This window comes from Chanos chanos, chromosome 3, assembly GCF_902362185.1.
Source record: "Chanos chanos chromosome 3, fChaCha1.1, whole genome shotgun sequence".
Lineage (NCBI taxonomy): Eukaryota > Metazoa > Chordata > Actinopteri > Gonorynchiformes > Chanidae > Chanos > Chanos chanos.
Window position 1 is genome coordinate 10,119,978 of NC_044497.1, and position 14,995 is coordinate 10,134,972.

The 14,995-nt window shown below is 41.9% G+C and overlaps 1 protein-coding gene across 9 annotated transcripts in view; it reads right to left on the reverse strand.

Annotated features, from left to right (window-relative positions):
- Positions 1 to 6,639: 6,639 nt before the first annotated feature.
- Positions 6,640 to 14,995, reverse strand: part of eya1 (EYA transcriptional coactivator and phosphatase 1) — a 30,094-nt gene continuing 21,738 nt past the window's right edge. For all 9 annotated transcript variants that reach the window (XM_030768261.1, XM_030768256.1, XM_030768255.1 and 6 more), the window contains 6 exons: positions 10,377 to 10,435; positions 10,118 to 10,278; positions 9,831 to 9,945; positions 9,360 to 9,481; positions 8,576 to 8,676; positions 6,640 to 6,720 (listed from right to left, as the gene is read on the reverse strand). In XM_030768261.1, coding sequence (XP_030624121.1) covers positions 6,640 to 6,720; positions 8,576 to 8,676; positions 9,360 to 9,481; positions 9,831 to 9,945; positions 10,118 to 10,278; positions 10,377 to 10,435 — 639 coding nt within the window. The remainder of the gene's footprint in view (positions 6,721 to 8,575; positions 8,677 to 9,359; positions 9,482 to 9,830; positions 9,946 to 10,117; positions 10,279 to 10,376; positions 10,436 to 14,995) is intronic.

A 14,995-nucleotide genomic window follows, 5' to 3' on the forward strand; every position in this document is an offset into this window, starting at 1 on the left:
TGACAGTAAGATGTGCTGTGAAGATGACAGGTGTGCTGTAGCTGGGTACTGTGTGAAAGCATGGGAAACATATCATCAGTTTCTCGGAGTGTACACTACTTCAGACGTATTTGAAGTAAGTGAAGGAGGTCTTTCATCTGGTTGTCTTTGGAAACACTCCAAGTTCACCAGTACAAGTTTGGTCTGCTCACCCACATCAGTCAATATGGCTAGCTGGAATGTTAAAAAAAAAAAAAAAAAGGAAAAAAAAAAATCAACCTATACCGCTTGGACGTCATATCGGAATGACGAGGAATTTTCACAGAGCTATAGTTGATTTAATACTTCACTAGGGGAGTTGAAAAGAAAGAACGGTTGGAATATTACCGCGATGGAGTTTTAGAAATCACACTGGTGGAAACACCGTGCACTTTGACCACTGAGGCACCGTTCCGATACCGTCCGCAGAGAGAGAGAGAGAGAGAGAGAGAGAGGGGGAAAAAAAAAATCCCATGACTTATCGAGAGAAAACAAGCCAAGGCGGGACACGATGATGTTTTATTAACCGGACGACGTAAAGTTTATTAAACTCGCGGAGCGGCTCATGGCTCTAGCCAGCGGAGAGGGCGCTTGGACGGGGTCCGAGCCATAACGGGAGAAAGTCCGACCAATTAACACCAGACAGGGAGGTCTGTGTGAGCCGGAGCGGGCCAAATTAAGTCCCGCGGGGCGCAGAAGCTCACATCTCAAAGCAGGGGAAGCTGGAGTCATAGGCCTCGTAGCTGCCAAACGAGTCCTCCGCCACTCGTATAACTCTCTGCCACTCACTGCTTGGTGGGCCCACTAAATATCACTGAGTGTGCAGTTTGACCGTGAGTGCAGGTGGAGGTTGTGGGATGGTGGGAAGGCAACGCCGCTGTTGCCGCCGCCTTGTAGTTGTTTGAGCAACAACTCATAGCGTAATGACAGGCCTCACTTTACTCAGGCCTATGCTGTTCTCGCAGTGGGAAAAAAAAAAAAGGCAAAACCCCAAAACAAAACGAGCGAACGGTATGATAAAGTCATATGTTTACATTACAAAGAGTTTCAAAGCGATAGAAGAAAAAGAAGGAGCAACGCCTGTCTGGCTGGAACCGTTTAAAAGTTTAAATTTAGAGATAATACTCAAGTCGATGGATCATTACCGTGTCTCTAAATGGCTGAGATGATTTAAGAAGGGCCTCTCACAATAGGGAGGCAGAAGGATTTCACACAGATGTAATAAACTGCCTGTATCCTCTACATCCACATGACATAATATGATAGATTAATGGACATGAGTCAAGGACCTCATTGCTTGTAAATAGTGGAGTACAACTAAAGGCATTTGTTTCCCCGTAGACACTCTCAGTGTTGGTGTAAAACCTTTCTGACCTCTGCATGACAGTGTCCTCCCTACAGCTCCATTAACACAAACCTGGGGCCCCCCCACCTAACACACACACACACACACACACACACACACACAAATACACACATTTGGGCTCAAACACGTTGCCATGCGTAGAACCTAGCGTCGGTGTCAGGGATCATGCTGATGTGAGCGTCTACCACGAATGGCCCCGGGTCTCTTGGTCTCACCTCTCCGTCTGGGGCCCCTGCAAGCCAGCTGCACTGGTTACTACCTGGAATCCTGGATAAACAAAGAGTAAACAAACAATAAACTAAATGCCCAGATTAGTAACACGGCCTGTCACCGGTAATGCCAGCATGAGAACGCATTGCCTCACATCAACCGTGGAAAGAAATGCTCTCCGAGAGCAGTAAATTGTCTTGTCCAAAACCCTCCTCGAGAAGAGGTAACAATAACTTCATACGTATTTTTCTTCCCCAAAGTCAAACAACATTATTAAAGGCAATGGCAGTAAAATGACAGGCACCATTGACTTATGTAGTTTCATTATGTTTCTGTTGGAGCTGAGGAAGGAGCACGTACAGTCCAGAACATGGCATGGGTCCATTTTTACAGTCTCTCACACCCAACTGGGGCTGGCTGAAGAAATGAGCTCCCTCAGCTTGAAACACATTAGCTACTGCATCTGGGGAACATAGAACTATTAATAGCCCCTCTGGCTGTGAAGTAACTCAACCTAACTGAAGCGGATCAGAGTTTTTTTTTTTGGTTTTTTTTTTAATGTTTGATATGTATGTAAGACTATATTAGTTCAATTGTGATGCACAGTCTGTGGCCCTCCATGTAAATCGGCATGAAATCGCTGTCTGGGCTGAAGTTGTAAATCACCATGGTGCTGTTTGTTGTTGCATTACTCTTTTATGGGTGCTGGGTGCTTTGCCGGGACGTCCCAGAAAAGTCAGCCCACGACAGGAGGGGAGGGTAATGGTCCTTTATTTTTTAAGGGGTTGCGGTCAGTAGAGGAGAGAGTAGACAGATGGAAAATCTCATTGTCATCATAAATCCCTGATTGAGCTAAAGCAACAAGAAACCTCTACTACGTAAACCCCGCACGTGACCGTCTTTCGGTATTACCTTCATAAACGTGATGGACTGTATCAGTGTCCCAAAGTAATGCAGAGACAGCTCTTACAATGCCTTCTCTTTTTACTGAATTTCAAAAAAAAAAAAAAAAACAACAACAAAAAAAAAACAACTCAAAACCCCAACCGACCAACCAACCAACCAGAAGAAGAAGAAAAAAAAAAATGGCATCAGATAGTTTGCATGGTGTGTAGACGGGAAGTATATCAAAGAGAACAAAACCCATTCTGTGAACGAGCCGTCTTTCCCCCTGGGGTCAGGGCCTCAGACACTACTTTGTCTTTCAGCTGTTCGGAAGTGGGAGAAGCATATTATAAGGTCATTGTTTTTGTTACATTCCAGGGATAACAGGCCAATCCGCTGTTTCCCGGCAGACGCACAGCTCTTAGGGCAATCATTCAGCCGCTGTCTGAAAACATAATTGATTTGATATTAAAGAGCAAGACTCTAAATAAAATTCCATGCATGCTTAATTTTCCTATGTGGTCGTACACAAAGCCTCCCTTCCTTATCCAGTCTAGTATTACATGCACGACTGACTTTGCTTCCTTGGACCACCTCATAAAATAAGGTTCATACATATTTTTCATTTGTTATTTAAACTAACTGTTCTCCCTGTGGCAAGTCAAGCGGGTTGGGCATTTGAGAAAGAAGCAGAGAAGCTTAGCGAAACATTTGCTGAGAAAAGAGTGTTATGGGAAAAGTTCGACAAGGCCAGAAAGAGAACTGAACAATTAACGGGGCGTTTCACCCCCCCCCCCCCCCCCCCCCCCCCAAAAGAATAATAAGATCTGTTTAACTGATTATGAAATATCATCACTATGATTATTCAAGAAAAGGTATCTTTAAGACTGTCCCTCTGTGTTAAGATTTGAGATGACTGACTCAATCAAAATGTTTTAAAGCTCTTTAAACTTTTTTTTCATCAAGCGCGAATTACTTTTATATGTTCAAAAACAGCGACAGATGACTTATCCACGGTTAAAATATCAACAACGAACTCTATCAATCTATCCATTGTTATTTTAATAATAAATCAATCATAAAAAATATTAACACACATGGTCATAATATTAACACACATGTTTATACTGTAACAGAAAAGGCATTTTTTTTTTTCGATTGCTCCATGTGTTTGGCAGTATGCTTTAATCTGAACGTCCGGCATATCTCATTTCTCCAGTATGTGTCTCCTGAGTTAGATTAGTGGTTGAGTCTGGTAACACCACTGTGGCTTTCTGACAGCAGGACTTTGCTACTAGAGTAATGCTTATGCTGCATAATAAAAAAAAATAAAAAAAAAGTGAGAAAGAAAAGCTTAGGATTTCCTTTGCTCTGCTGAGCCTGGCCTGTGATGGCAGTCCCTACACTCTGAACATTCACGTTACATTCACACTCTCTCACACACACACACACACACACACACACACACAAAAACCCATCACGCCGATTATTCTGATGGAGGTGAGAGAAAAAGAGGACCATCTTTAAACGTTTTAAAACAGAGAAGCTCAGAAAGAGGGAGAAAAAAAAAGAGAAATGTATTTAAACCATCAACTTAAAAACAAAAAGTGCTACATATGTATAGACAATGATATTGTGAGAAGAATTACAGGGAGGAGAAAACAAAAATGAATATTAAAAAAAGAAAAAAGAAAAAAAAATCTAAACTGCAATAACTTAATAAACAACAACAAAAATGAACACCGCGTGTAGTTATTCTGTGAATAAATTACCGTCCCGACATATGCCAGTTTTTGCAAACGGCTGTCTTCTAAAAAGTTATCCCTCTTTCTAAACCACATACGAGTAAATGTTTTTTTTTCCGTTTGCCTCTGGTGACTGGGTCAGGACATACAACACCCAATCAGTCTTTGCTGCATCAAGGAAGACCGTCAAAGCACCATTTCAGTCACTTGAAACGGAAAAAAAAAAAAAAATGTAACAGTTCACAAATCAATTTTATTAATTTAAACACAATCAAATAATGATGTCAAAAACATCTGTACACATCTTTTGCAGACACAACAAACTTTTTGTGTTTTCACAATGAGGCCCACGTATTGTAAATTATTTCCAGTTTGCATTTTGTTTGCAACATTTAAAAAAAAAGAAAAAAGCTTGCTGTGTAAATCTACAAAACATTTTACATGTCTACTGTTACCATGATCTAGCAGCAATATGTTGTCCCTCCAGAACAGAGGAGAGGAGTTGCTTTCAGAGGAGTGAAATTGTGAATGTGGTGAGTGAAGTCTGTCTGGAGAAGAAGACCTCACCTGCAAGACTAATGCAACAGTAACTATGTGCAGGGAGGAAGAATTAAAAACAGATCGAATAAGTTCCTGTTAAAGAAATTCACAGTTGATAGCACATGTATGTTCTCAACCCTTTTTTTTTTTTTTTTCTCCTTTATGTGTGTAGTGGCTCTCTCCAAGTCCAAAAGGTTGTCAAAGGGTTTCCCTGTCCACAGTTAATGTACAGTACGCACTATCAATATGCATAATGAATTTCCAACTACAGCGATTTTCAAAGTGGACACAGAGCACATTTCAAAATCAAAGTAAAAAGACTACTTCATACAAAATTACACTTGCTGTACAAGAGTTTCTGTCTTAGCGCCAGTATAAAAGATAATAAAATCTATATTAAGTATGTTTTACTGTTTCTTGTGGTGATTTGTGGTGTTTGTAAGAGGGTAAACAGTTAAGATCCAGAGAAAGACAGTAGTGGACGGCTGTGAGGAACATTTACAAAGAGTTTTGATGCCTGACAATCATAAGATCAATTTTGAACTCAACTTTTTTTCTTTTTTTTTCTTTTTTTTTTGTCATGCTAACTATGCGTTGTCATAGCTTCAGGTAAATGGGGATATGAGCTACCGATGAGACTCAATACTTTCCCCAGGGTTATGAACTCTAAAGCTATTCCATATGAAATCTTGACTAAGAAGGTCATGTTTCATTTGAGGAAAAACCTACATTCTGTTTGCGATCACAGACAAAAAGGCTTTTGCTGATACTTTTTAAGGAGCAAGAGTCTATAAGAGAAAAAACATCACAGAACAAAAAAAAAAAAAAAATGAAATCATTGACACTTGACATCCATGCTTTTGGTCTTGACAAAAACAAAGTTTCACAAAAAATCTACATTTATTTGTTGGAAAAAAAAAAACTTTAAACACATCCACACTTTTAGGCCTTGCACAAGTTGTGCAAGTGTGCCTTTAAGCACTTCCAGGAGAAGGCATAGCCAGCTTTCAACAGCATGTACCTAAATGAATACAGGAAGGAATAGTCCAGTGATTACAAATTTACACACACCAAAAAAATGAAGTCTTCTGTACATGATTGTCTTAGCTATGTAAATAAAGTTTCTTATTTTTCTTAAATTATTAGAAAATCCTTTTTTTTCTCCATAAACTTCTTCTTCGTGGTGGGATGGAATCAAAGTACTCTGTAATGTGAAAAGGCACAAGACTCTCAGAGAGTTACCTTTATGGGACAGTGCCACTCACAAAGTCTCAGATCATAAATTAGAAGCATAGGACATCCAGGACAATGGTGGTCAAACGGGGGGCTGGCTCACCAAACAAACAGCCCTGACCCTCCCCCCCCTCGAGTCTTTGTACCATCGGAGGCCATGATGGAGAGAGAGAGGAAAGAGACAGAGAGATATATATAGAGAGAGAGATATTACACCAAATTGCAGTGGGTTTGGAGTCTTGCTAAGTTCCAAGGCATCGGTAGCTCTGATTTCTTCACAGGTGTGAACCCTTGCAGAGTCCCAGTACAGACAGGGCTGTAAAACATTTTGATGGCTTTAGAAAGAAGCCAATTCACAGTAACCAGGGCCAGCAGCTGCAGCGCCATAAATTCACTCTCCTCCCCTTCAAAAAAGGTTTAGGGTTAAGACGAATCGTGGCTGTACGTCAACACGTTGACCATGTCGCTCGGAGTTTTTTTTTTTTTGGTCTTTTTTTTTTTTTTTTTTTTGGTCTGGTGCTTTTGGAACGCAGACACAAGGCGACACAGGAGATCGTTGTTGGTGGTGTTTCTCTTTTCGGCTGCGAGGTCTGCTCTGGGCGTGGGATAGGGCTGGAAGTGGCAGGTGGGGCCATCGCAGTGCTACAAGTACTCCAGGTCAAGAGCGTGGTGAAGAGCCATGAGGTCTGAGTGGCTGGAGATCCTCCAGAAAGGCATGTTGTGCTGAGGATAAAGGGAGAAACCAAACACAAAAATCCCAGTGAGCTTTTTACCTGGAAAAACAATCACACCCACAACACAGGAATTGGCCCTGAACATTTTTACAAAGCAGAACACCACATAAGCCACGCAGAGGACTGGTTTCCACACCAACACCTCAGATCAGCCAGATTTCCCAACCAGGGTCTCAGCTACTCCATCGGAAAAGTTCAAGAGGAAAAGTACTTTTATATTATTATAATCTCAGCAAATCACTGCAAAAGCGCTTACATGGGAATAAGTAATCATACTATACATGCATTTCAGTTAAATTTAGGTCCTCAGTACCTGTTATAAAGTTTTGATTACAAATTCATGTTTTTTATTGCCATTTATCATCTGAAGTTACAAAAAAGATTTTGATTAAAAAAAACAAAACAAAATGAAAAACAAAGAGGTTTGGTAGAGTCCATATCCAGTGTACTACCAAGAGCACACGGCTGTTAACATTCTAACTACCTAGTAGAAAGTAAGTATAAATCCACTATGCAGCATTTCTGTCTAATCCTCGCCTGAGACAACATTGCAAATGAGACACTGTTCCCTTAGAGAGCCTGAGAGAAATCTGAGTCCGCGAGAATGAAAGGTTTGTCAGGGAGAGTCCTCTGCCCCTCCACACAGACCATTACTGAGACTTATCAAAGGTATACCCTCTCAGAGGCATACGTTCCGCTTAGGGAAGCTTGCACTGACCCTTACACGGCTCTTTTCTTTTTGTTTTGTAAATTGTCTTCACTTTTAAGTTTAAAAGCCATAGATGTTATCTCTTTTCGCCTCGACTACGGTATTGACCTGAGGAGAATTGGGAGTCTTCCTGAGACAGGCAAAAAAAAAAAAAAAAGTTTATCAAAAGTAGTTTTTTTTCCACGTTGTGTCACTGTGCATGTTAAAAGAAAATATCCCCTTCTCCCTGTTGCTGCTAGATTGCCACAGTTCAGTGTGAGTGTTTTCTACAGCAGCCAAACATTGCTGTGAAGAAGTACCTCAGAGGAAATGTAGACTGACACGTAAAGCATAAGGGCCAGTTTACCTTTGGTTAACTTCCTCTGTTTCGCATTCCTTGCATGATTAATTGACGACATGGAATTGAAAACTTGGCACTTCATGACAGAAAAACATGTCATTTCTCCCTAGCTCTATACAGTGTAACGTCTGTTCCTTACCTGTCACAAAAACATGCCAGTTCCCGAGTAATTAATTGGCTAATGAATATTTTCAGGTTTTGTGGTTTTATGGTAAGGGCACCGAGTTTACATGAAAACTTGGCAGACACTCTGAATACAAGCTGCTTGTCAACAGGCTTTGGGTAACATAAATCTCTTCATTTGAACAACAGAGCGAGAGACAAAAAAAAAAAAGAAAAGAAAAAGGAAAACCCATACTCAGATGTTTAAGCACCTGAGCAGCAATCAAGCCATGTCCTGGAGCACATCAAAAGGTTTTGCCAATCAGGCTTTTCTGCTCCCATTCTGAAATGCCTGTCATTGCACCAAATATCCTAATTTCATCAACAAAGATTTAAGCTTCTTGAATGCGTGTTCTATTTATGGGCCTGTTTCTTAAGCATGCCTGAAAGGACTTGTCTAGCATTACACATATTCACTCTGCATAAGCTCAGGGCAGAAATATATAATTATGCCATCTCGCCCCCTCTAAATTTGAGCTGTCAGGGGAAAAGAGCTGATTAAATTGTGAAGGTTTTTTTTGTTGTTCAGCCAATAAACTTTTGAAGGGATGAACTGATGAAAGTGAAAAGAGTGAAGTGGAGAGGTGAGGTAAAGAAGTGCAGCTGCTATGAAAGAGGGAGGCACCCTCTTACCTTTTTTGAGCCCTGCTCCTCTTCCACTCCGTCACCCACCACAATGTAAACAACTTTCCTCCCGAACCTCTGAATTACTCTCTCAAAGCAGCTCTCCTTCCCTGCGGAGAATAGAAACAGGTTTAGCACTTTGCACTGCGTGGCAGCACCATCCAAAAACCAAGCTGTTGGGAGAGCTCTTTAAATACGCAATAAGTTACACAAAATTACGCAGTGTAAACACTTAGCCTTGGCTACGGATTCGATAAGATCAATGTCTTGATAAAGGCAGTCTGAAAAACATTAAGTGTGTCTTTCTCCTCCCAGAACCTGGGACAAATGGAGTTTAACAAGCTAAATCAGGCTCACATGCTAATGCCAAAGCAAGAGAGGCATGTAGCCCACAAAAGGATCTCCATGCTAGTCGTTGATCTAGCTGACAATGGCCTAAAAGTGAAGGTTGATGTTTATTTTGCATTTGAAAAAGTGTAGGGGAAAAAAAAATGTCCATGTGGAATGACATAAATTTGCCGAAGTGGTTTCATATGCAGGGCTGAAAAAGAGAGGCCCAGCTGAGGCTGAGCTCCAAGAAAATAATCCTAGCCTGATTAGGCCTCTTCCTTAGAACTGAACATCAACCCTCTCGTGTGTCCGCCCCTTCTGCTGCCTAACCCAATCACACGCCATGTGTCTCCAACTGTTTACACATAATATCACAGGCATTACAGCCACACGCCAATGCCCCACGTCAGGCTTCCACTGTCGAAGAAGCACTGATTCTTCCACGCGGCAGTAGCAAACTTACCTATTTTTGTCGCGCTATAAATATTTTCAATTGGAAAAACTATTCCCAGTCCATAGAGAAGGACCTTCGCGAGGGCAGGTATGAGCTGTGTCGTGGTCACTAAGATGTTCACACAGTTTGACCTGTAATTGAAAGGGAAATGACATCACCTTAAATCATGGGAAAGGAGGACAAGAAAAACATGGACTTTACAAATTAGATGTTACCATTCGTCATTTGTGAGGCACCAGGCACTTTCATAATGATGGATGGTGCTTTAACTACTTTCAAATGAGTTAATCAGACCTCTAAAATGCTGTCTCTCTAAATAATGAGGAGACACACCACCCTCACGTGAAGCTCCACAGCTCTGTGTTTCTAGAGAGTTCTGAAGGTTCAAAGCATGGAGGGCTAAAGTATTATTCTTTTCACAAGTTGATTTATATATATGTGGGATGGGACTCTATATAATTTTCCTGTGCTAAGGCCTACCTTGAGTGGATTAATGTTAGTGCTTTTAGTGCCAGTGTTAACCAGGAGTCTGTCAAGGCTTCAATTTCTGCTCGCAATTGCAACCAGGCTTCCCTTTTGGCCGGCCCAAGCAGACCTGAAATGAACAGAGACGTTGTTTGAGTTGGACCATCCACCAAATACTTTCGAAAAATTCAGAATTTACCCTGACCAAGTGGTTCTGTGTATGGGCTATTTGAAAATACACGTAGGGCTTGTTGACAGACCTCCTCCAAGCAATTTGAGCAAAGCAGTTTACTGGGGATTACCTCCAACATTATTTTTGTAGGTGGTGTAAATTTCTTTTACTCGTCTGTAACGGAAGGCAAGCTTTCTCATCCAGTCCACACCTCCTCTCACGCCTGTGGCCAGGCACAAGTTGGCACTGGTGGCTGCAGCGTGGAACCCATCCGTGCTAAAGTTATATGTGCTGGGGAAAAGAAGAGAAACAGTGTTCTTTTAGAAAGTTCAGTTAATCAGCAGCTAACAGTTATTCAAAAACAAAAATTTAAGAAACACCATGTCTACCTCAGATCCTGGCCATTGTCATCTGAGGACACGTCATCAATATGGACCTGGTCACATTCCTGGGGAAAGGATGAAAGAGGCCAAATTTAAATACACCAGTTTTGAATAACGGTTTTCACATGCAAAATTGGGTGCGATTTGGCAGCTTGAATCCATGAAGTGAGTAATGTCAACAACAGTGGAATTCTCAATTGAAGCCTAAGCTCTCTCTCCAATGGTCAAATCAGCCCCTCAACCACTTCCAGGCCCAAACTCCCCACCTGCTCAATGTTAATAAAAATAAACAGCATCATCAAGGGACTACAGAGCTAGCTCAGTGGACCTCTACCACTAGGGGGATCTCTAGATGTACACATTCCCTAGCTTCACCAAATCAATTGAGAGACAATCAGCGTGGCACAGAGACTCCTTAGAGGGTATGTTCTTGGCAGGGATTTTCTGTGTTAGCTCAGCGAGACTATGGAAAGGTTACTGAACAAAGAGATAGCAAAGAGATAATGAGAGTGTCTGTGCTTGCTTCAGGGTTCTCCACTTCTTGGAGAGGCTGAATGATTCTGCAGCTCCGAGCTGATTCAGCCAGTGTACACAGTAACACAAACCAGACTTTCTGGTAAATGTAACGTACTAGAAAAATTGAACCTGATGCTAACCGCCAATGAAATTATGACCTCTGATTGCTGCTGAGCCACACACCAACACAGCCCCAGGCCAACTTTCTGGAGAAAGCAGACTGAAAATCTGTTATTAGTTTTCCATTTATAGGCGTCCCACTCCCCCTCCCCCTAGAAGAGGCATGTATGTTAGAAAGTCTTTCCTGAGCATTCAAATCAAACAAATTTCAAATGGAGAGAGAGAGAGAAGTAGTGGTTTATAGATAAAAAAAAAAATGTATCTGTAAGTTCTGGTGCCAGAAAGTGAAAATGGGGAACGGTAAAATAGTTGTGTGTGATGAAGTTGTATGTCTTGCTGGAATTCCACTTTAAATTTCTAGGTGAAAAAAAATAGAATGATTTAAACGATTTTTTATCAGGGATCAGAATGTGGAGTTGGACGCGTATGTAAAACTGATTTAAAAATTATAAAATTGTGCCTGTGAAGTGTCTGAAATAATTTATTTGGAAGTTAAAACCTGGAGGAGATACCCCCCCCCCCCCCCCCCCCCCCCCCCCCCCCTACTTATGAGTAAAATTTCTTTCCCTTTTCTTTAAGCCTTTTAATTAAGTTTCGACGGCTTACTTAGACACCAAAACACAGAAAGGACTTCCTTGTTTTAACTCAATGTGAACCTGGCCAAATGCTGACGTTATTGCATTCCTGTCTAATGCTACAGCAGGGTAAGGGTAAGGGCTTTAGACCGTAAACCTTTTTTATTTTACTGGTTCCCCTCTGAACAAATTTTTCATCTCCCTGGATTTGTGGGGAGAGGGAGGGGTGAGCGACGTGAGGAGAAACTCAAACCAGCTGTTCTTTAACAGAATTAAAATCTTGACCCCCAACCTCTGTTCTAATGCAGCCATTCTCTCGCCAAGCCTCTCCCAGCAAGCCCCAAGATCCAAAGAGGAAAAGACTTTGACCCTGTGCCCTGCTCCTCCTCTCCAGGGCTCCACAGCCGCAGATAAGGGGGTGGAGGGGTGCATTGGGGGGAACTAGCAGGGGGAGTCAGTGTGACCTCACATGGAGAGCTCTGAGTGTTACAGGCCAGAAGATAGACTGCCAGTTGGAGCCACGGCTCAGGAACTCCTCAAGCTGTTTGTGTAATCTGTCTCTAGACAGTCAGAGATGTGTTCTTAATAGTTGTGAAGCAGCAATTTGTCATTGGCAGAAGACTTCTGGACAGGCCGAAATCATTACAGATAAAAGGTCTCCATGATAATGTGAAAGCTTCTGCACTCAGTAGAAAATGGCAGTGGGAGTTCTTCGCTGGATTTAGGCTGTGCAATGGATAAGCACTTGAAAATGCGTTTGAGGTCTACTAAGCTTGGTACAGAGGAAGAAATAGTACATTGAGTGAAAGATTAAAGGTTATTAAAAGCAGTTATGAAAACTTGTGAGAAGTACTCTGATACAAAGTCCTCGGCCAAAATATGCAAAGGGATGTGTTAAGTGTTCTCCCATGCGTGTTCCTTTAGGCAGCCATTTTCTAAAACTCTCTCAAGTTACAGCTAATTAAGCAATGTATTTCCACTATAAAATGTCTCTTCATGTTTGTTCTAGTTTTGCTGCCTTAATTTACAAAGACAGACAGATAGAATGGCAAAAAGCTGACACATGAGAATGATAAATATGACTGCCAAAACAAAGAGGCATCTTAGTGCCTTGGGTCTAGCACCAGCTATCAGGAAATGTATAAACTGAGCGCTTAATATTAACACGCGATCAAAATTTGCGGTAGAAGTAGACAGTCGTAAAATGCTATGCTCTAAATTGTCTTCACATTTTATCGATTTGATGCCAAAAAAAAAAGGATTAAACCATTTGCTCAACTCTTTATATTGTGCCTAATGAAAATCGGTGTGATGAAAACACACCGGCGTTCCATGTGAAAGTGCCTCTAGTGGAGCTCACCCAGCTGGTGCAGTTGCTGTCTGGGTGCTTTCAGTCTCTCCCCCTCACAAACCCTGTCTGAATCACAGTATGTTTACATACCCTTTTAATTCAGCGCTTATTACGACACACAATTAACAGTTGTGTTGTGGGACACAGGACCTCCGCGATGAAGGTTAAAGCAGTGAAAGAATGCACAACCTCCAACAATTACAGCACACAGCTGGGGCTCACATAAACCACTTGACTGCCACTCTGGTAGCTGCAGAGAGAGAGAGAGTTTAATGGAACTGACTGAGCGTAATGTCTTACAGTAACTTACGAGAGTCATTAGGGGCTCTTCTTAAGAACTCGTAAACACCGTTAAGCCTAATGATTGGGGATGGGGCAGCTTTAAGTGGTTAAGTACAGAATGTAGTTGAACTTGGAGAGGTGAGTGGTGGTTATCATCAATGAACAACGTAGACTGAGTGACAGACTGCTTCCTGCGCGATCATAAAGAACTATTAAAGACAATCTGGTGTCAAGGAGCTTCTCTTAAGATGGTATGGTAATAAAAGAGCGATCTTAGTCAAGCGCACACAATTCTACTCTTTCTCTGGTATTTTTCAATGCAGTTTCCTTGCTCTCCCCTAACCAAGCAGTGGTCCTTACAAAACCTACAATCACCACTAACTCGCTCCAGATGTTCCTACTGTATGCTGTGCAAAGATCCTCCCCTTGAATCCATACATAATTACTTCTTATGCAAACACTTTGTCTTTCTGTTTAATTCATCAAACTTTTTCAGCTCTTCGATTTCATGACGCTACCTGTCTGTCTTTGTCTGAAAATAAGAAGTGAGAAAGAAAACCGTAAGAGGAAGAGAGAAAAAAAAAGAGAGAGAGTGGGAGAGAGAGGGTTTCGGTGTACAACCACAGAATAGGCAGAATAGCAGACAAACTAAAAAAAAAAAAATGTTTTAAAGTTCTTTCCCCTCTTTTCCTTCCTTTTATCCACTGCTCCACTTGTCTGTGTCTCAGCCCATACAGCTCTATTCATTTATAGGAAGTTATCAGAGCCTCCTTTGTTCAGCTGGCATCTGTCACTAAGCAATCAGGCCAGGCTGGCTGATTCTTCCTGTTGGCCAGAGGAAGGGCTTTTGCTGGTGACGACTTAAAGGTGAGCTGCAGAATGTCGAAAAGGAAATGATTGTTTAAAACTACAAAACTTCGCTTTACCCTTGCCTTGCTGTTGGAGCTGCAAACATCCGTATTACATTACTCTCTCTCTCTCTCTCTGGCTACTTTGGGTTTTTTTTTTTTTTTTTGCTTGTTCCTATTTTGTTTTCCTAGAGCGAGAAGTAAAGGCTTTCATCCCTGCTCGTGACTTTCGGCCCGGCGATACGCGGCCGGCCATCTCAGTTGAGAGGAGTAGAGGAGTGGGCTCGGCTCACAGGTGAGCAGGCCCGGCAACAATAGCACAGTGTGAGCGATTACAGCCTTCATCACAGCATTCCTCCCAACCTACAAGGTAAGTCCATGTGAAAAAACCCAATCCATGGTTCGCAGGTTCTCAATGCTGCCACTCCATTGGTGGGGGGGACTGACACCCCCCCCCCCTCTTGTCTGTGGGGCGGTTCATGACCCTAGCACCCCCAACCCCCCCCGCCCGCCCCCTGATTTCCCACCGCAGTGGGCCCACACTGCGGAGAAAAGGGGGCAGCTTACCTGTGGGTCAGGCACAGGATATGGAGAACAAAGAGAGTTCTTCAGACCCACTTCATTCCAATCCACAATTTGTGCTTGAACAGTCATGGAATTTAAACAGCACAGCAAACAAAAGCCTTTCGAAACGCAGGTATCCTCATATTGAGGTTTTTCACGCTCTCAAACAAATGAGGTATAAAGGCACATACACTAAATTCAAACTTGATATAGGAATGGAAGATTCAGTTGTAAGGAGGGAATTTGAGTCAGAAATATCCATTGAGGAATAACTGCAATAATCTTTTGAAAAAAAAAAAAACATTATAAAAATAGTTAAAAGAAATTCAACATGCATTCTCAATATAGAAATATTTGGCGCAAAAAACC